Below are 20261 nucleotides of genomic sequence, written 5' to 3'. Positions count from 1 at the left end.
ACTCACATCTTTCATCAATTCTGGAAAAATTTCAGACTCTTCCCACTCCGGTTCTTTAGTACTGGCAATAGCATCACTGATTATCTCTCATCAAGCTACCACAATACCAAATGCTCAGACTTCGGTGGAGAACTCTAACTACTGACCCCCTACTATAGGTACCAGGCTGGGTACTGTACATCTACTATGTGGTATTCCATAACAGCCCAACAGCACAGGTCCTGACATATAACAGGAACTCTGTAAATGTCAGCTTCAGGGCTCATGGCTCATCCACCTGCAAGCATGAGCTCAAAAGATTGTAGGCATTTTTATCTCATTTTTTTAGGTGAAGAAACTGCTGCTTGGAGAGGTATAGCTGGCTTGAGGTAACCAGGAAATGGCACTGCTAGGATAAAAATCTAGTTTCAATTTTATATGGCCAAGTCTTCAGCTACAGTTCAGAACAATGGCTTATGAATTGATGCTCTCCATTCTGCTGTATTTCTTCAAGAGCTACTGTGGTAAGTGGGGAGGTGAATGACTGGGTATAGTTTCAGGTGGTTACTATGCTTTAACCACAGCAGCTGTGCTTTTCTGGTTTATTTGAATAAAAGGTCCTGCAGCAGAAAAAGTTTGAAAGCCACTAGTGTAGTAAAAAGAGCACTGGACTGGGAGTTAGATCTGTGATACTAGGCTATTGTTACTTGACCCTGGGCAAACTGCTTCCTTTCTGTGAGCTCCAGGGTTCCCCTCAGCTTCTTCTTTTTTTTTTTTTAAGGATTTATTTATTCGAGAGAGAAAGTGAGAGAGCTTGTGCATGCGTGAGGGGTGGGGCAGAGGGAGAGGGAGAAGCAGACTCCCCTCTGAGCAGGGAGCCCAACACAGGGTTCCATCCCAGGACCCTGGGATCATGATGTGAGCCAAAGGTCATGCTTAACCGACTGAGCCACCCAGGCGCCCCTGGAGTTTCCTCAGCTTTAAATGAGAGCCAACTCGAGAGGTGGCAAGGGAGCCAATGGCAAGGCCTGAGCCAGATTTAAAGTTTGGGACTGAGAGCCCAAGATGGTAGAGGAGTAGGAGACCTTAGTTTTATTTGGTTCCAGGAAATCAGCTAGACAGCTATTAAATCATTCTGAACACTTGCAAACTCAACCAGCGATCTAAGAAAAGAATAGCTACAGCTCTACAAATAGAAAAGCAACCACTTTCTGCAAGAATGACAAGACGGAAAAACTCACCTCAAAAAAGAGAACAAGAGGCAGTACTAGGAGCTGGTTCTCTGAAAGAATTAATTAGACTGATAAACTCCTGGCCAGACTTATCAAAAAGAAAAGAGGACCCAAATAAATAAAATCATGAATGAAAGAGGACAAATCACAACCAACACTGAAGAAATACAAACAATTATAAAAACATATTATGAGCAACCGTTTGCCAACAAATTAGGCAATCTGGAAGAAATGGATGTATTCCTAGACATATAAACTACCCAAACTCCCCAATGTTTATAGCAGCAATGTTCACAAAAGCCAAACTATGGAAAGAGCCAAGATGTCCATCAACAGATGAATGGATAAAGAAGATGTGGTATATATATACAATGGAATATTACTCAGCCATCAAAAAATGAAATCTTGCCATTTGCAACAACATGGATGGAACTAGAGGGTATTGTGCTAACCAAAATAAGTCAATCAGAGAAAGACAATCATATGATCTCACTCATATGTAGAATTTAAGAAACAAAACAGAGGAGCATAGGGGAAGAGAGGGAAAAATAAAACGATGAAATCAGAGAGAGACAAACCCTAAGAGACTCTTAATCATAGTAAACAAACTGAGGGTTGCTGGAGGGGAGGGGAATAGAAGTATGGGGTAACTGGGTGATGGACATTTAGGAGGGCACGTAATGTAATGAGTACTGGGTATTATGTAAGACTGATCAATCACTGACCTCTACCTCCAAAACTAGTAATACATTGTATAATTAATTGAATTAAAAAAATTAAAAAATTAAAAAAAAATAAAGCTTGGCACTAACTAAAAAATGAAAAATAAATGAGAGCCAACTCAATTCCTCTTCTTTTTTTATTTTTTTATTTTTTTATTTATTTTTTTTTTTTTAAAGATTTTATTTATTTATTTGAGAGAGAGACTGAGATAGAGCGTGAGAGGGGGGAGGGTCAGAGAGAGAAGCAGACTCCCTGCCGAGCAGGGAGCCCGACGTGGGACTCGATCCCGGGACTCCAGGATCATGACCTGAGCCGAAGGCAGTTGCTTAACCAACTGAGCCACCCAGGCGCCCTCTCTTCTTTTTTTAGGGGGGTGAGGGGCAGAGGGAGAGAGAATCCCAAGCAGGCTCTATGCCCAGTGCAGAGCCTCATGCAGGGTGCTTGATCTCACAACCTTGAGATCATGACCTGAGCCAAAATCAACAGTCAGATGCTTAACCGACTGAGCCACCCAGGCACCCCGAGAGCCAACTTAATTCTAACATTTTGTGATTCACAGAATATTGAGCTCAATCTCTAAAGAAGAAATTTCAGTTTTACTGGAAAAGTTAGCAAATAATTTATAACTCTCTCAAATTCTAAATACCTAAAAACACATATTCTTCCACATACTTCTTCAGATTCCACATAAGCACACAAGAACTCAGCTCACAGATTCTCGGCCTCAGAGAAAGTGGGAGTTGAAAAGCTACATTCTCCATTATATTATAAACATTCTGAGGGTAGAAAATATTTTATTCATTTCTATCTCCAACACTTAGCAGAGGTCCTGTCCTATAAAAAGAACTCAATAAATGTTTGCTGCACAGCTCAGTGCTCATCTATCTACCTTTAAGCATGAGCCCATGCTCTGTGACTCTACCCTAAGAGTGATTTAAATCATGCTTTCCTAAACCAGAAAACAGAGATGTACCAGAAATCTCCACCTATTTTGCAGGACCCAAATGATCAAACATTAGCAAATAAAGGGGAAAAAAGCAAACCAGTAAAATGTCAAATAACTGCGTGGGAGATCTCACCTGGACCACCTGCCATGGGAAATGCTGCCTCCATCCTAACTGAATTTCCAGCTCCCATGGGTCCATTCATTCTCACATCTTGGCTTCGGTTCTGAGCCAAAGCCAGGTTGATAGCACCTTCCCCTGAAAATGACAGGTTATAAAAAAGAAACCATCAGAATAAGATGCAAATGTTGCTTAAAAACAGGTATACAAGAACTTTATTTTCTGTGTTTTTGAATTATGGTAAGTTTACCATCACAAAAAAGGTAAGTGCAATACGAGGGTCTTCCTTCAAATTCATCTGAGTAGGTTTACTTACAAGAAGCACAAGAAGAACATAATCAATCCTCACAATACAGCAGACAGGCAATCATTAATGATGTATAGTGTCAGGAGACAGCTTGTAACTCTGAATATCTATTTTCAACTAGCTCAGTGTGTGGGTGCCATGTGTGTCTGTGTGTGTGAGAAGGAAGAAAATGTTCTCAGAAATTCTCAAAATCCTAGATTACCTTTTGGGAATTTACAATCAGAAGGTAGAGATATGAGTAGGTTTAACGGAGAAAGAACATATGATGGTACAGGGACACTGTAATATTTGTGAGCAAAATACCATTTCCCGGGGGTTCCTGGGTGGGCTCAGTCAGTTGGGCGTCTGCCTTTGGCTTGGGTGATGGTCTCGGGGTTGTGCGATTGAGCCCTGGGTTGGTCTCCCTGCTCAGCGAGGAGCCTGCTTCTCCTCCTCCCTTGCCGCTGCTCATGCTTTCTCTTGCTATCTCTCTCTCTCTCAAATAAATAAAATCTTAAAAAAATATACCATTTCCCTTTCAAAAACTGTAATATAAATAGATATCCATTAGAGATATTCATACAATGAAGAGTAGATAGAATTGCTACTAATCTACTTTTATAGCATCTAATGATAAGACCAACATTTATAGAGTTTTTATTTTTATTTTATTTTTTAAAAGATTTTATTTATTTATTTGAGAGAGAGAGAGATTGAGTGCAAGCACGAGCAGGGGGTTGGGGGGAGTAGAAGGGATAGGGAGAGGCAGACTCTCCCATGAGCAGGGAGCCCGATCATGACCTGAGCCAAAGGCAGACGTTTAAATGACTGAGCCACCCAGGCACCCCTGTACAGTTTTTAATGCTTACAAGATTTTATCTCATTTGAACCTCATAATATCCTGGTAGGTAACATCACTATAAGTGTTCCAATTATTTAGAGGTAACTCTAAACTTAAAGGTAACTTAAATTTTACTTGGTTAAATGATAAAAAGAAACAAATTTCAGGATACTTTCTGCGCTTAATCCAAAATTTTGTTCCTCTGGATGACAGCACCACGTAGTGGACAGATAGAAGTACAGCTACCTGGTGGCTAAGGAGGCGAAAGGCAGCATTGCACTGATTGGAATCCTTCCATATTGTGGGGTCCCGGTTTATAGAGCCAGATGATAAAGCAGGAAGCTAATGAGAACAAAGTAGTTTCCTCTGTCTTGTCACTGATAAAGTCACCTTTCTGTATTAAGTATTTCAACCAGGCAGGTAGATGGGTCATAGGGCATAAACATCCTACTAATAAGGGACCAATTACCAGGGGCTATAAGATGCTCTAAATTGCCTATGGGAGGGGCACCTGGGTGGCTCAGTGGGTTAAGTGTCTGCCTTCGGCTCAGGTCATGGTCCTGGGGTCCTGGGATCTAGTCCCGCATCGGGCTCCCTGCTCAGCGGGGAGCCTGCTTCTCCCTCTCCATCTCCCTCTGCCCCTCCTCCTGCTTGTGCTCTCTCTCGCTAATAAATAAATAAAATCTTTTTTAAAAATTGCCTATGGGAGACAGGAATGAAAGAAAAAGAGACTACAGATCTTGAGGGTTTCCAATTAAGGGAAGGAACTATTCATATACCAAACTTGCTAAGACACTGTAAGCGGAAAGAATATTATTCTTGAAATGGACATCAGATCATGTCAGTTCTCTGCTTCAAACTGCTCTATTACTTCCTACTGTTGTAGAAATAAAAGCCAAACTCTTCCAAACAGGATATAAAGGCCTTAAATGATCTATCTAGTCCAGTGCTGTTCAAGAGAAATGTAATATGAGCCACACATATAATTCTAAATTTTCTAGAAGCCACAGTAAAAAGGTTAAAAAAAAAACCAGATGAAATTAATTGTAATATCTTATTTAACCCAGCATATTTAATGTATTATTATTATTATTATTATTATTATTTGCGAGAGAGAGAATGAGAGAGAGCACGAGAGGGAGGAGGGTCAGAGGGAGAAGCAGACTCCCTGCTGAGCAGGGAGCCCGATGTGGAACTTGATCCCGGGACTCCAGGATCATGACCTGAGCCGAGGGCAGTCGCTTAACCAACTGAGCCACCCAGGCACCCTCTAATGTATTATTATTTCAACATGTAACTAATACAAAAGTTAATGAAATATTTTACATTCTTTTTTGGGAGTGCTAAGTCTTCAAAATCCACTATGTATTTTACTCACAGCTCATATGTCAGAGTTTGAACTAGCCATACGTCCAGCGCTCAACAGCCACATATAGCTGGTGGCTACCATATTTAACAGCCCAGATGTGGCCCTTGCTTACCTAACTTCAACTATACTATTTTCTCCTTCAGTAATAAGGATTCAGCCTCAGTGGCTTTTTTTTTTAGTTTCTTAGGCACACAAAGCTGCTTCTCACCTCAAGGCCTTTGCATACGTTGATCCCTCTGCTTACAACAGTTCTCTTGCTCTCTTCATGTAAGCCAACTTCTCACTTTTCATGTAAACTTAAGTGTCACAGGCCCCCAAAGACCTTCTCCAATTGTCTTATCCAAGGGTAGGTCACCCTTATCACATCTTGTTACTTCTTCAGAGCACATCCCATGTAATTACTTACTCATTCACTTGATTTCTTGTCTGCCTTTCCCATCCCCATACAAGGGTAACCATAAATCTGCCCTAGTTCCTTTATATCTATTGTTCGGAGACAGTTATTAATAGCATCCCTTTTACTCTCAAAAGTGTCAATTTAGATGATTAATTATATGGCCACCCTAATTATATCCTTAATATATGGCCACCCTGATTATATCCTTAAGACACAGAATGGTGTCTGATACATGGTAGGCACTCATTAGCTATTTATTGAATATATTATGAATCGTCATCTTATAAGCTTACAAAGAATTACAGGCATTTTTCTGTATGATGAATGCATTCCTGGAAAATCCCACATTCTGTAAAATCTCACACTGAAAATAACTGATTTTATGGGAAAAACAGTGTTGTTGGGACAAACTCAAAACCGATGTGGCTTTGTAACTAGAGCTCTGGTAAAAAACAGTAACTGGTGGAGGCAACATATCCAAAAACATTTCCAGTGGAAATGCCTGGTTACAGGTGCTGAAATAATGCAGATGCAAAAGAGCTCTGAGCCAGTGGGGCTGCCACTAAAGCAGGCACAGGAGGAAGTGAAACTTGTCACAAGCCAAGAGCCAAGCTAGTCTGGGGGTGCATCTCTGAGGAAAGGTAACTGAATATAAATTCTGATTCTTAATTATCTGAAAATAGAGCTGAAAGGACTCCCACCTATGTAGCAGCTAAATTTGTCTTTTTTTTTTTCCTTGTAATCATCCTTCTATTCCCACTATTCCAGCTTCCCTTGCCTTCTTTATGAATACACACAATTTCCACATTATAGTATTATCATTCCCCTATTTGCCAACTGCATATAAGCTAACTGGTATCAAAGAAACACACTACAGGCTCCCAAACTTGCTGATTAAGGGTCGGCAAACCTTGGCCTATGGACCCAATCTAGCCTGCTGCCTGTATAATTAAATAAAGTGTTACTGGAACACATCCATGTTTATTCACTTACATACGCTTATGGCTGTTTTGCACTACAACCAACCTGGAATTGTTGTGACAGAGATCTTAGGGCCCACAAAGCCAAAAAAATTTATTCTCTGGCCCTTTACAGAAAGAGTTTGCAGACTCTGCTTTAAATCACCATGAATGAATAGAGGGGTCACAAAATGTCCTTAAAAAAGATGTCTCCCCAACTTCCTGGCCCAAACTCGAGAAAGGAAGGGTACAGAGAGTATTCTTCAATGGAAAACAGGCTGTCGGGGAACCACCTCTCCCTGCACCCCTGCAGTGGACACCACGGCAGTGGCAACACCTCCTCTCACGATGTACTAAGAGAGAGAAAAGATGAGAGAAAAGTGGAGAGAGAAAAGATCACCTGGGATACACATGTGTATCCTAAAAGTTAAAGAACTCTCTTCTGTAATGTGATAATCACTGCCATATGTGAATTTTGTAATTTCATAAAATATATGTTATCTATTTTACTTCCTTGATGGTACCTATGCTTTAATTTATGGCTATAATAAAGGCCAGCACCTTATCCTTTTAAAGAGAACTTACAGGAAATAGGTCTGATTAAAAGAAGAAACTGGTGTTTCCTTTCTCCAGTAGAAAACACGACCACATAAAGTTCCAAAGCCCTTTTAACTCCCATAAATAGCTAACAGAAACCACAAAACATTTAGAGTTTTGGGGTGCCTGGGTGGCTCAGTCGGTTAAGTGTCTGCCTTTGGCTCAGGTCATGACACCAGGGTCCTGGGATTGAGCCCAGCATCGGGCTCCCTGCTCAGCAGGGAGTCTGCTTCTCCCTCTGCTTCTCCCATCCCCCCAACCCCCCACTTGTGTTCTCTCTCTCTCACTCTCTCTAATAAATTCTTTTTTTAAAAAAAGATTTTATTTATTTGACACAGAGAGAGCACAGAAGCACAAGCAGGGGGAGTGGCAGGCAGAAGGAAGGAAAAGCAGGCTCCCACTGAGTAAGGAGCCCGATGTGGGGGTTGATCCCAGGACCCTGGGATCATGACCTGAGCCGAAGGCAGACGCTTAACCGGCTGAGCCACCCAGGGGCCCCTAAATAAATTTTTTTTTTTAAAGATTTTATTTATTTATTTTACAGAGAGAGACAGAGCGAGAGAGGGAACACAAGCAGTGAGAGTGGGAGAGGGAGAAGCAGGCTTCCTGGCGAGCAGGGAGCCCAATGCGGGGCTTGATCCCAGGACCCTGGGATCACGACCCGAGCCGAAGGCAGACACTTAACAACTGAGCCACCCAGGCGCCCCAATAAATTTTTTAAAAAAAAACAAACATAAACAGCCTATATAGTTTTATTGTAGCCAAAAATTGTTTTCCTAAGTTCATCCTATATCCTATAGATTGCTGTGAATTAATTTTACTTTTCTGGATCCTTTTAGATAATCCAACATTTTTCATGATAGACTGTTGTTTAAACCACTATTCCCTTGTTTATCAAATGATGGGATTTACCCCATTTTTCAAAATACATATAATCCTTTCTAACCTCCTCTATGCTCCCCCATACCTGGTACTTAGATCTCTCATAGGTTTGTCTCCTTCACCAAGGTCAGGAGCTTTTGAGTTCATAACAGCAAGGACCATATTATACTTATCATTGTATGCCAAGTGCTAAAGCAAAGTGGTGCTATTATGTGTGTGCTTTCCTTGTTTTTATTCAACATATGTTTACTAAGGAACCTAACATGTTCCAGGCAAGCAGAGCTACAACAGTGAGCAAAACCAGACATGGTCTCTGCCCTATTAGAGTCTGCATTCTAGGGGAGAATAAAATAATAGTCAAATAATTGCTCTGATGAAAGCATTACATAAATGATGTAAGGAGGAAAAAAATAGACTTTTGTGAGAGCACATAAAGGACACCGACTTCATCAGGGAGTTCAGAAAATATATCCTCAAGGAGATTTAAGCTGAGGGGCACCTGGGTGGCTCAGTCGGTTAGGCATCTGCCTTCGGCTCAGGTCATGATCCCAGGGTCTTGGGATCGAGCCCCGCATCAGGATCCCTGCTCAGTGGGAAGCCTGCTTCTCCCTCTCCCACTCCCCCTGCTTGTGTTCCCCCTCTCACTGTGTCTCTGTCAAATAAATAAAAATTAAAAAAAAAAAAGAAGAAGAAGATTTAAGCTGATACTTGAAGGCTGAGTAGATATTAACTAAGGGAAGGGGGAATGGTAAGAGACAACATTCCATATAGAGAAGACATAAGTGCAAAGGGCCCTTGGCAGGAGGAAGAAATGCAAATTCAAGGAGCCAGAAGAAAGATGGAGAGGCATGAACAGAGAGCAAGGAGGAGAGCTGTATGAGTTAAGACTGGATGAGAAAGGTAGAGGTCAGATCACACAAGGCCATGAGGTCATGGTTAAGAAGTTTAGTCCTTATTCTGTGAATGACAGCAAGCCACAGCAGGGGTTTTAGGCTGTGTGTGTGTGTGTGCACATGTGTAGCATATTTTCATTTTGAAAAGACTACTCTGGCAAAATATCTGAAAAATGAATACTGCTACAAAAAGGACCATTCAAGGCCTCCTAATCTCTGTTAGATGAATAAAGAAATAAAATACTAAAGCTTATTTGGTAGAAGGAAGCTAACGAAATTAGATATTCTTTAAAAGACAAATCAGTTCCTGGTCAGGGTGCCAGTAAAATCTCAATCTGACAGACTGACAAACAAAATCAGCCAAGGGAACGGAGTCTGAGACTGTGGATGCTGAAGCATCAGACCCAGGGCTCAATTCCTCTTTACCCTAAGGTGCTTCAATGTGAAGTGCAGGTTACATGAGTTATTTGGCATTCTGAAACATGAGAGGAACAGACAAAGCAGCACAGAAAATCATGCTATGTTCTACTGTTGTTATGATTTGGGTCCAGATGGGCACCTTCAATCTGAATGGAGAGAATCCCCAGATCCCGAAGCTGTTGGTTGTTGCTCTGAGCCAGGATCCGTAGCCGCTCTGCTGCTTCCCGGGGGATGTTGAATGTCACACGCACACTGTTCCAGGGCTCCACCTTCTGTACCTTTAGCTTGCTGGATTCTTGGTCGTGAAAGAAAGCGAATAATATTAGTAATCTTTTAGCCACCAGAAGACATGGGACAAACAAACCAAAAACAAAAGAACAAGACAGAGCATTGGCTTGGAGTAGCTGTGACAGCTTAGTCTTTGGCATTAGCTAGATTTCAAATCTAATCCAGCTTTACCACTTAACACCTGAGTGGCCATGAACAGATTATTTAACAAACTTTTTTTTTTTTAGATTTTATTTATTTGACAGAGAGACACACAGCAAGAGAGGGAACACAAGCAGAGGGAGTGGGAGAGGGAGAAGCAGGCTTCCCGCTGAGCAGGGAGCCTGATGTGGGGCTAAATTCCCAGGACCCTGGGATCATGCCCTGAGCTGAAGGCAGACGCTTAACAACAGCCACCCAGGCGTCCCAGATCTTTCCATTTTTAGAGCTAAATCCAAAGTCAAGTCTAGATTTGTATGTAAAATATTTAAATTTTAAAAGCACTGGCAATGAAATTCAAACATTAAAAAAAAAAAAAAACTGAACTAAACTAGAGCCGTAACATATGGTTGCAGCCTGGATCCAACAGGCTGCCAGTTGGTAACCTCTGATCTAAAATTTAAGAAAACACACTTCACATACATTTTAAGTAGAACCACAAAGTAAAAGATCTTTCTAAGCTTTAAGGGACCTTCAAGATCCAGTATTGAAGGAAGGAAAGGAAACTGAAAATCACAGAGCTAAAAACAATAAATATGAGTCTTAAGAATTAACTCCTATCCACTAGAGCAGATAATTTAAGGATTACTATGTTAAGCAATACCTTATCATGTTCAGTTTCTCCATGTAGTTAAAAGAAACATAACAGCATTTCTATAAAAAAAATTCTAGCTCTCTGATTTCAAGCTGTATTACAAAGTTACAGTAATCAGGGGCACTTGGGTGGCTCAGTCGTTAAGTGTCTGCCTTCGACTCAGGTCATGATCCCAGGGTCCTGGGATCGAGCCCCGCATCAGGCTCCCTGCTCAGCGGGAAGCCTGCTTCTCCCTCGCCCACTCCCTCTGCTGTGTTCCCTCTCTCGCTGTGTCTCTCTCTGTCAGATAAATAAAATCTTAAAAAAAAAAGTTATAGTAATCAAAACAGTATGGTATTGGCATAAAAACACACACAGATCAATAGAACAAAACAGAGAGCCCAGAAATAAGCCCACACATATATGGTCAATTAATTTATGACAAAGGAGCCAAGAATACACAATAGGGAGAGGACAGTCTCTTTAATAAGTGTTGCTGGGAAAACTAGACAGCCACTTGCAAAGGAATGAAACTGGATCACTATCTTACACCATACACAAAAGTTAACCCAAAATGGATTAAAGACTGGATGTAAGACCTGAAACCATAAAACTAGAAGAAAACATAGGTGGTAAGCTCCTTGACATTGGCCTTGGCAATTTTTTTCAATGGGACACAAAAAAGCAAAGGAAACAAAAACAAAAACAATTGGAACCAGATCAAACTAAAAAGCTTCCTCAGAGCAAAGGAAACCATTCACGAAATGAAAGGCAACCTAATGAATGGGAGAAAATATTTGCAAATCATGTATCTGATAAGGAATTAATATCCAAAATATTTAAAGAAATCAGGCAACTTGATAGCAAAAATCCAAACAATCCAATTAAAAAATGGGCAGATCTGAAAAGACTTTTTTCCAAAGAATACATACAGATGACCAACAGGTACAGGGAAGGTGATCAACATCACTAATCATCAGGGATATGCGAATCAAAACCACAATGAGATATCACCTCATATCTACTAGAATGGCTATAATTGACAAACAAACAAACAGAAAACAAGCGTTGGTGAGGATGAAAAGAGGAACCCTCATGTATTGTTAGTGAGAATGTAAACTGTTGCTGCCACTGTGGAAAACAGTATGGAGGTTCCTCAAAAAATTAAAAATAAAACTATCACATGATCTGGCAATTCTACTTCTAATATTTATCTGAAGAAAACAAAAACAATAATTCAAAAAACATCTGCACCCCCATGTTCACTGCAGCATTATTTATAAAAGCAAAGATATGGAAACAACTTAAGTGTCTGTGGATGGATGAATGAACAAAGAAAATGTGGTATATATATAGAAAACGGAATATTATTCAGCCATAAATAAGAATCTTGCCATTTAAAACAAACATGGATGGACCCTCAGGGCATTATGCTAAGTGAAATAAGCAAAGACAAATACAATACGATCTCACTGACATGTGGAATCTTAAAAACAAAACAAAACAAGATCAAAAACACCAAGCTCATAGATACAGGGAACAGACTGATGGCTGACAGAAGTTGGGGGGTGAGGGGAGTGGGTGAAATGGGTGAAGGGGGTCAAAAGGTACAAACTTCCTGTTATTGTCGCAGGGATATAATGTACAGCATAGTGACTATGATTAATAATACTTTATTCCATATTTGTAAATTGCTAAGAGAGTATATCTTAAAAGTTCTCATCATAAGAAAACAAAATTGTAACTATGTACGGTGACAGATGTTAACTAGATTTATTGTGGTGATCATTTCACAATATATACAAATATGGAATGGTATGTTGTGTATCTGAAACTAATATGTTATATGTCATTTAAAATCCTGCACGGGGCGCCTGGGTGGCTTAGTCATTAAGCGTCTGCCTTCGGCTCGGGTCATGATCCCAGGGTCCTGCGATCGAGCCCCACATCGGGGTCCCTGCTCTGCGGGAAGCCTGCTTCTCCCTCTCCCACTCCCCATGCTTGTGTTCCCTCTCTCGCTGTATATCTCTCTCTGTCAAACAAATAAATAAAATCTTTTAAAAAAATAAATAAAAAATAAAATCCTGCACTTAAAATCAGCCTTTCAATCCAGTATAGCAGTTTTAGTTTGTGAAACTCAGGATAATCACAGAAGAGCAAACACTTTTAAAAAAGAGTAACAAGAAGAAGAAAATAATTAAAGCAAATTACCCATGTGTAACAAATTGGGCACATTCTCCAATATTGTGTCCAATTTCCATTTGAAGTCTTTATCATCTATATTTCCTTTGAAGGCCACAAAGATTGTGGAATCCTCCAAAATACTATCACTTTTTGTGTCATCATCTTCTAGTCCAGAATCAAAATCCATCTCTGAGTCTTCCATTGTTGATGAACACAAGGAAGTATAGATGTCTTCTAAGTTTGGAAGGTCATCCAAAACCATGGTGAATATTATTCCAGTAGCATATGCCAAATGGAGAATAAGAAAACCTTTGAAAAAAGAAGATAGAAAAAGGGCATTACAATGCATAATTATATAATCAACAATGTATAACCCATTGTTCTGTGAAAACTGTAATTTATTTGCCAAGTAATAAGAAAGCACACTATAAAAATTAAGAAATTACAGAGAGGATAAACTAATTAAGACATTCTGTAATAATTAACTTTTTTTTTTAAAGATTTTATTTATTTATTTGAGAGAGAGAGCAAGCACATGAGAGGGAGGAGGGTCAGAGGGAGAAGCAGACTCTCCGCCGAGCAGAGAGCCCGATGCGGGACTCGATCCAGGGACTCCAGGATCATGACCTGAGCCGAAGGCAGTCGCTTAACCAACTGAGCCACCCAGGCGCCCCTGTAATAATTAACTTTTTTGTTTTGTTTTGTTTTTAAAGATTTTATTTATTTATTTGAGAGAGAGAGAACACATGAGAGGGGATAGGGTCAGAGGACGAAGCAGACTCCCTGCCGAGTAGGGAGCCCGATGCGGGACTCGATCCAGGGACTCCAGGATCATGACCTGAGCTGAAGGCAGTCGCTTAACCAACTGAGCCACCCAGGCGCCCTGTAATAATTAACTCTTAAAAATATTTGAAATAGGGCGCCTGCGTGGCTCAGATGGTTAGGCGTCTGCCTTCGGCTCAAGTCATGATCCCAGAATCCTGGGACCACATCCCACATGAGGCTCGCTGCTCAACGGGGAGTCTGCTTCTCCCTCTGCCCCCACCCCCTGCTTGTGCTTGCTTTCTCTCTCTCAAAAATAAACAAGTTATATTTTGAGAATTAATTTATATAAACCTTTGACTGACCCCAGAGAGCAAGAGGTTCCCCAAGACTCCCCTTATTCCTGTCCCGACAAAAGTTTCAGAGGAGCCAATGTTTTAGAGCCATTCTCTTTCTCTAATCTGAAAAGCACAACTTGACCCAACTAAAAACATCCAGAGGACTACCTAAAATCCTAAAAAGTCTTAAGGACCCTTTAAAATAACTTTTAAAGGGTTATTAATAGTGATAGGACTAAAAATAACAATTCAGGAACAAAACAAACAAAAACATTTTTAAATACTTTCAGGAAAGGAAAATAAGTGGTTAACACATGTTTATGGAGGGAAAGAACTATGTCCAGGACAGAACTAAATTACTTTTTAACTTTTAGATCTAGAGAAGTCACATTACCCGCTATTTTCAGTTATGTTGTCTACCAAAGAGTACCTGTACTAAAGATCACACCATGTGGCCATTTTCTCCATTAGCTTTGGGACTAAGATCACATTCTTAACCCAAAAGTGAGTGAACACTCCTTTTTTAGCATCTCCATTAAGTGAGGATGATATGGAAACATAAGAACCTCACACAACTCTTCTAATTTAAAAACATTCCTTACATAAACTATAATTACAACTATGTGTTTTTTAAAGATGGATTTCCATCTTTAATTGCAAGAAAATGGCTGAAAAGAAATCCACTAAAATGCAAACAGTGATTGTGCTAGGTTGGTAAGATCACTGGTAAATTTTCCTTTCCTATTTTCCAAATATGATAGAAGTCACTGGGGACATGCAAAACTAAATATGCTGTAATAGGTTTTATTACCAGCACAAATGGAAAAAAATGTATCAACTTTTAAAAACTGTTTAACTTTCTTCTTTTTCTTTTTTAAATAGTCACTTAAACTTCTTAGGAGCAAAGACTTTCCCAAAACCAATTTAAGCTAAAATCTTAGGGGAAAATTCCTGTTTTAAGTAAATATGGAAAAAAAAAAAAAAAGCCAAACAAACCCTTTTACATCTGAGCAGAGCACCTTACGGTTTTGCAATCATACCCTTTTCTAGTACTGTGACTATTACAAAGGAATAGTGTGATTTGGGTGGTTAAGAAACAATAGCATTCAGAAAATCCCTAATAAATGCCTTTAGTCAACTGCCATCTGTACTTTACAGATTTTAAAAAACTTTAGAGGTAAATAAACAAGACTAAAAAAGATTTTAGGGCTTAGAAGCTGCTGCTCATGAGGAAAAAGACTGATTGCTGAGACTGCCTGAAATACTGGAGCCATTTAGTAGCTATTCCACAGTTGGAATGACTACAAGAAGAGGATTTCAAATTTAAGATATGTTTCCAAAAGAATCTTTAACTGGAAAGAAGGAGACCAACTAAAACCCCTGGATTTTGATAGTCTTCCAAAGAGGTCACTGGTCATGCCATGAAGTCTGGCAAATCTGGATTTGGAAAACCATTTAGTGGCAGACACAACAAATCAGCTAATCCAAATTCAGGAACTAACAGTTTAAAGGCACTATGGGCACAACACAGATGCTTAAAAAACAAAGAAAAGGGGTGCCTGGGTGGCTCAGCTGTTAAGCGTCTGCCTTCGGCTCAGGTCATGATCCCAGGGTCCTGGGATCGAGCCCCGCGTCGGGCTCCTGCTCCGCGGGAAGCCTGCTTCTCCCTCTCCCACTCCCCCTGCTTGTGTTCCTGCTCTCTCTATGTCTCTCTCGGTCAAATAAATAAATAAAATCTTAAAAAAAAACAAAAAACAAAGTCAGTGTGAAAAAAATTGCTGGCCTCCCCTCCAAAAACTTTTTTTTTTTTTTTAATTTTATTTATTTGCGAGAGAGAGAATGAGAGACAGAGAGCATGAGAGGGAGGAGGGTCAGAGGGAGAAGCAGACTCCCCGCCGAGCAGGGAGCCCGATGTGGGACTCGATCCTGGGACTCCAGGATCATGACCTGAGCCGAAGGCAGTCGCTTAACCAACTGAGCCACCCAGGCGCCCCCCTCCAAAAACTTTTTAAAGAAGCTTCTTCCACATTACATATTCATTGACATACTGTCCACTTAAAATCTAGTCTTTAACAGAAGATTTATAATCAAAATAATTAACCAACCTTCAAGTGAAATGCAGTTCAGTGCCCTGCTCTTGGAGACAGACAACAGATTACAGCTGACTAGCTTGAAACTCATTTGCTCACTTATAAGAGAGCCATGTGCTACCTCTTTGGGTTTGTTAAGATTAACCACCAGTGAATTTGCTCACTCGCCACATAATAAATTTCCAGATTATCTATTGGTTTCACTTCTAATTGGAGCTCTTTTAATCTTTTATAAAGAACCCAAGAATAAATGTGATATCCAGGAGAAATTTAAAAAGCAAGCATATTATTTATTCTATCTTTCCAAGGCAGAATGAAGTAGATTTCCAAACTAAATCATTTCAGGGTAATATTTCAGGATAGCCAAACAGCTCCAGTGGATAAAGGAAAGCTCTTTTTTATAGAAGAATGCCAACTTAAATGTAAAAAGTATCATTAGAAAAATCACAATTTTGTGATCCCTAATAAAGTAATTCAGAAAAGGATCATTAATAAGAATAAAACAACATGTGAAAAATTGACAGAGAACTAACTGGATATTCATTCACATGATGTTAAAGTATCAGCCCAGAGATGTCCTGCTTGGCAAAGGGAAAACTAACTTCACAGTGGGAGGCTCTGGCTGTCATCACCCAAACACAATGACCAAACTGCACAGTATTACCTATGAAATATTCCTGCCAAAAATGTTTAAACTGAATCTAACAAGTCTTTGTACAGGAGACAGAGGAATAACTTAAATAACACCATAAGGAAATATTCAGACAAATCTAGAAGGTAGGATTTCTAGAGCATAACTGGCTTGGCCTCTTCATTATGTCAGTGGTCATGAAAGAAAAAGGTGGGTGAAACTATTCTATGTTAAAAGAGATTTAAAAGACTTAAAAATCAAATGCAATGTATGGCCCTTTATTGTCTTGGTTTGAAAAAAAAAGATGTAAAGCACATTTTTAGGAGAATTAGGGAATTACTGCTAATTTTTAAAAAAGATTCATTCATTCATTTATTTTATTGAGAGAGAGAGCAGGGGGAGAGGCAAAGGGAAAGGGAGAGAAAAAGAACCTCAAGCAGACTCTCTGCTGAGCGCAGAGCCTGATGCAGGGCTCGATCTCACAACCCTGAGATCATGATCTGAGCTGAAATCAAGACTCAGACACTTAACCTACGGAGCCACCCAGGTACCCTGGGGAATTACTGCTAGTTTTGTTAGGCATGATAATAATGGTGTTATGGACAATATTCTTACTGTTTAAGAGATGCATATTGAAGCACTCAGGGGTAAAATGTCATGATGCTTATAATTTACTTTAAAATTGAGGGAAGGGTCTTGGGTGACTCCATTGGTTACGTGTCTGACTTCGGCTCAGGTCATGATCTCAGGGTCCTGGGATTGAGCCCCATGTCAGGCTCCGTGCTCAGCAGGGAGTCTGCTTGTCCCTCTCCCTCTGCTCCTCCTCCTGCTCTCTCACTCTCTCACTTTCTCTCTCTCTCAAGTAAGTAAAATCTTTAAAAAAATAAAATTGAGGGAAAAATAGATTAAGCAAATATGGCAAAAGGTTAATAAAGGTTAAACATAGGTGATGGGTATATAGGTGTTCATTATATTTTCGTTTGTAGTATAATTTTCTAAAATGTTTGAAATTGTTCATAATAAAAATTAAAAAAAAAAAGAAAGAAAGAAAGAAAAGAGAAAAGCAAGCATACCAGCAACATAGTACTGCTCCAAGGTAAAACTCCATCAGACATCAGGAAGGCTTAGAAGCTTACTTATGAACATCTTCCAAATCACAGTAGGATTAAAAATAAATAAATATATTTAAACATATATATTTGTAAATGTTTAAATTTATATTACTTGTTAAGTATATAAATTTATATATCATATATATTATACATATAACCAGCTAATATGCACCAGATTTACATTTAAATCTGAAGAGAAAGGACTGGTGCAGGTAGCTGGGTAATGAGAAAAGACTGTCACAGGCCATTCAGATGATCAACTTGGCTGCCATGTGAACAAAAGACAAGACCCTATGATCCACATCAGAAATCACAAACTCACATACAGGGGTCAGGCAGAAAAAAATAGGAGAAGAACACTGGATATTAAATGCATTTCACATACTGTATGAATGATTTGGGCAACAGAAAACTCACATACCCACCTATGTTAAGTAGTCACTACTCTGCTTCAGCTTATTACTTTCTTTTTGGAAGGATGGGAGGGAGCACTAGTAGATGTTCTGAATTTTAAGAAAAGACTAAAATCCATATATTCAGTGAAATCTCCAGATTTTAAAATAGTTTTACATTTTTGGAAAACACCCTGCAGGCTAAATGAAACATGCTATGGATGCCTAAGGCTCAGCCATCAGTTTTCAATTTCTATGACTCCCCTAATTGACTAGTCCAACACTAGGTCTGGGTGAACTATGCTGGGTTTGGTATAGCGCTGGAGAAAACTAGGTATTTAAAATGCATTTAAATGTTATGATGTGGGGCCTGGGTGGCTCAGTCGTTAAGCATCTGCCTTTGGCTCGGGTCATGGTCCCAGGGTCCTGGGATGGAGTCCCACATTGGGCTCCCTGCTCAGTGGGAAGCCTGCTTCTCCCTCTCCCGCTCCCCCTGCTTGTGTTCCCTCTCTTGTTGTCTCTCTGTCAAATAAATAAATAAAATCTTAAAAAAAAAAAAGTTATGATGTGCCAGGATGCTGGGTGGCTCCGTCAGTTGAGTGTCTGACTCTTGATTTTGCCTTGGGTCATGATCTCAGGGTTATGAGATCGAGCCCTGCATTAGGCTCCTTGCTCAGTGCGGAGTCTGCTTGAGATTCTCTCTCCCTTTCCCTCTGCCCCACCCACTCGTGCTCTCTCTCTCGCTCTCTCAAATAAATAAATAAATCTTAAAAAAAAAAGTTATAATGTGCCTCCTGAGAGGTCTGTGGGCTCTCTAAGAGAAAGAAAAAGAGATCAAGGTCTCAACCCGAGAGGAACAGAAGGCATTCAAACAGTGAATTTTGGACTTCATTAAACATGCTGATGCCTCCCACTAACTGGCTGAAGGACCACTTTCTCCTTTGATAAAATGCCAGACGATGAAGGAAAGACTTTTTTATCTGCTGTGTAACTTTGGTACAGAGTCATTCTGTTGTGTGGAATTAAGCTGAAACTTAACCACTCTTTCATGTAAGATTTCACTCACCAAAATGTCTTTAATTTTTATCATTTATCCAGGTCATCTTCTAAGTCCAAACAAGTTGGCATTTTTAGGGATGGTATTCTCAAGGCAGCAGCCAATAAAAATTCTAAAAAAGAATGAGAGAGAGAAAATAAAGTTTCAGCATTATATAGAAATTAGAAACTACAGAAGTGACATCTTTGTAACAGAAGTCAATGCAAATATCACAAGTTATCAAGTCAACTTAGACATCTTCAGAGGCTATTAAAACAGAGTTTTCATTAAGTCTACAAAATATATCTTTTTTTCTGAGATTAAACCACTATTCAACAAGCATTTCAAAGAGTATGGAAGCAAAACTCAGGGACATATACCAGCTTAAGAATTATGAAACTGGGACCCTAAGCCTTAGAGCCCTCCTCACCTTACCTCCATTTTTATAGCTGTCAAATTAAAATAAATTGATAGCATCATGCCACACTGTTTTGCAGATACGTGGAGTCAAAACCAAAATACTTTGTATTTAATAAGACCCACTTGTTCTAACATAATTTCAAAATTCATTTTAAACTGCATAAAGTATAGATTTAAGTTTCTTTCTGATTTTATATATAATATCTATACATTTTACTTTTCAAATTTTCAGTTTTTCTAAGTATTCTTTACAGTACACATAGAAATTTTGCATGGAAAGTGCCTAATTTTGTCATGCTTCAGAAAAAATTCTCACTTAATAAGATAATATCAGTCTACAACATCTTCAACTTGGCTGTTACGGTTTTACATTATCGCCAAATACTGATTTTATAATCTCAAAAGTTTAGATGGATATATGTACTAGGTATTAATAATTATTAGAGAAAAAACTATGCGTTAATTTGTATTTTAAGAAAAGCCATCTTTTTTTTTATTATTCTTATGTTAATCCCCATACATTACATCATTAGTTCTAGATGAAGTGTTCCATGATTCATTGTTCGTGCACAACACCCAGTGCTCCATGCAGAA

At 39.4% G+C, this 20261-nt stretch overlaps 1 protein-coding gene across 7 annotated transcripts in view; it reads right to left on the bottom strand.

Moving 5' to 3' along the window:
* Window positions 1–20261, bottom strand: part of NCOA6 (nuclear receptor coactivator 6) — a 94580-nt gene that overhangs the window by 40824 nt on the left and 33495 nt on the right. For 6 of the 7 annotated variants that reach the window (XM_081832944.1, XM_006727479.3, XM_081832945.1 and 3 more), the window contains exons 2-5: window positions 19278–19380; window positions 12914–13195; window positions 9782–9937; window positions 3014–3136 (exon numbers count right to left, since the gene is read on the bottom strand). In XM_081832944.1, the coding sequence (XP_081689070.1) occupies window positions 3014–3136; window positions 9782–9937; window positions 12914–13148 (514 nt within the window). In that variant the 5' untranslated portion in view covers window positions 13149–13195; window positions 19278–19380. Of the gene's footprint in view, window positions 1–3013; window positions 3137–9781; window positions 9938–12913; window positions 13196–17780; window positions 17854–19277; window positions 19381–20261 lie in introns of all 7 variants that reach the window. The other variant, XM_081832940.1, reaches the window with a different exon arrangement.

Source organism: Leptonychotes weddellii, chromosome 10 (genome assembly GCF_054177405.1).
Source record: "Leptonychotes weddellii isolate Sample4059 chromosome 10, ASM5417740v2, whole genome shotgun sequence".
NCBI classification, from domain to species: Eukaryota; Metazoa; Chordata; class Mammalia; order Carnivora; family Phocidae; genus Leptonychotes; species Leptonychotes weddellii.
Note: the sequence above shows the minus strand (reverse complement) of the source record. Positions and strands in the feature narration are given on the sequence as shown.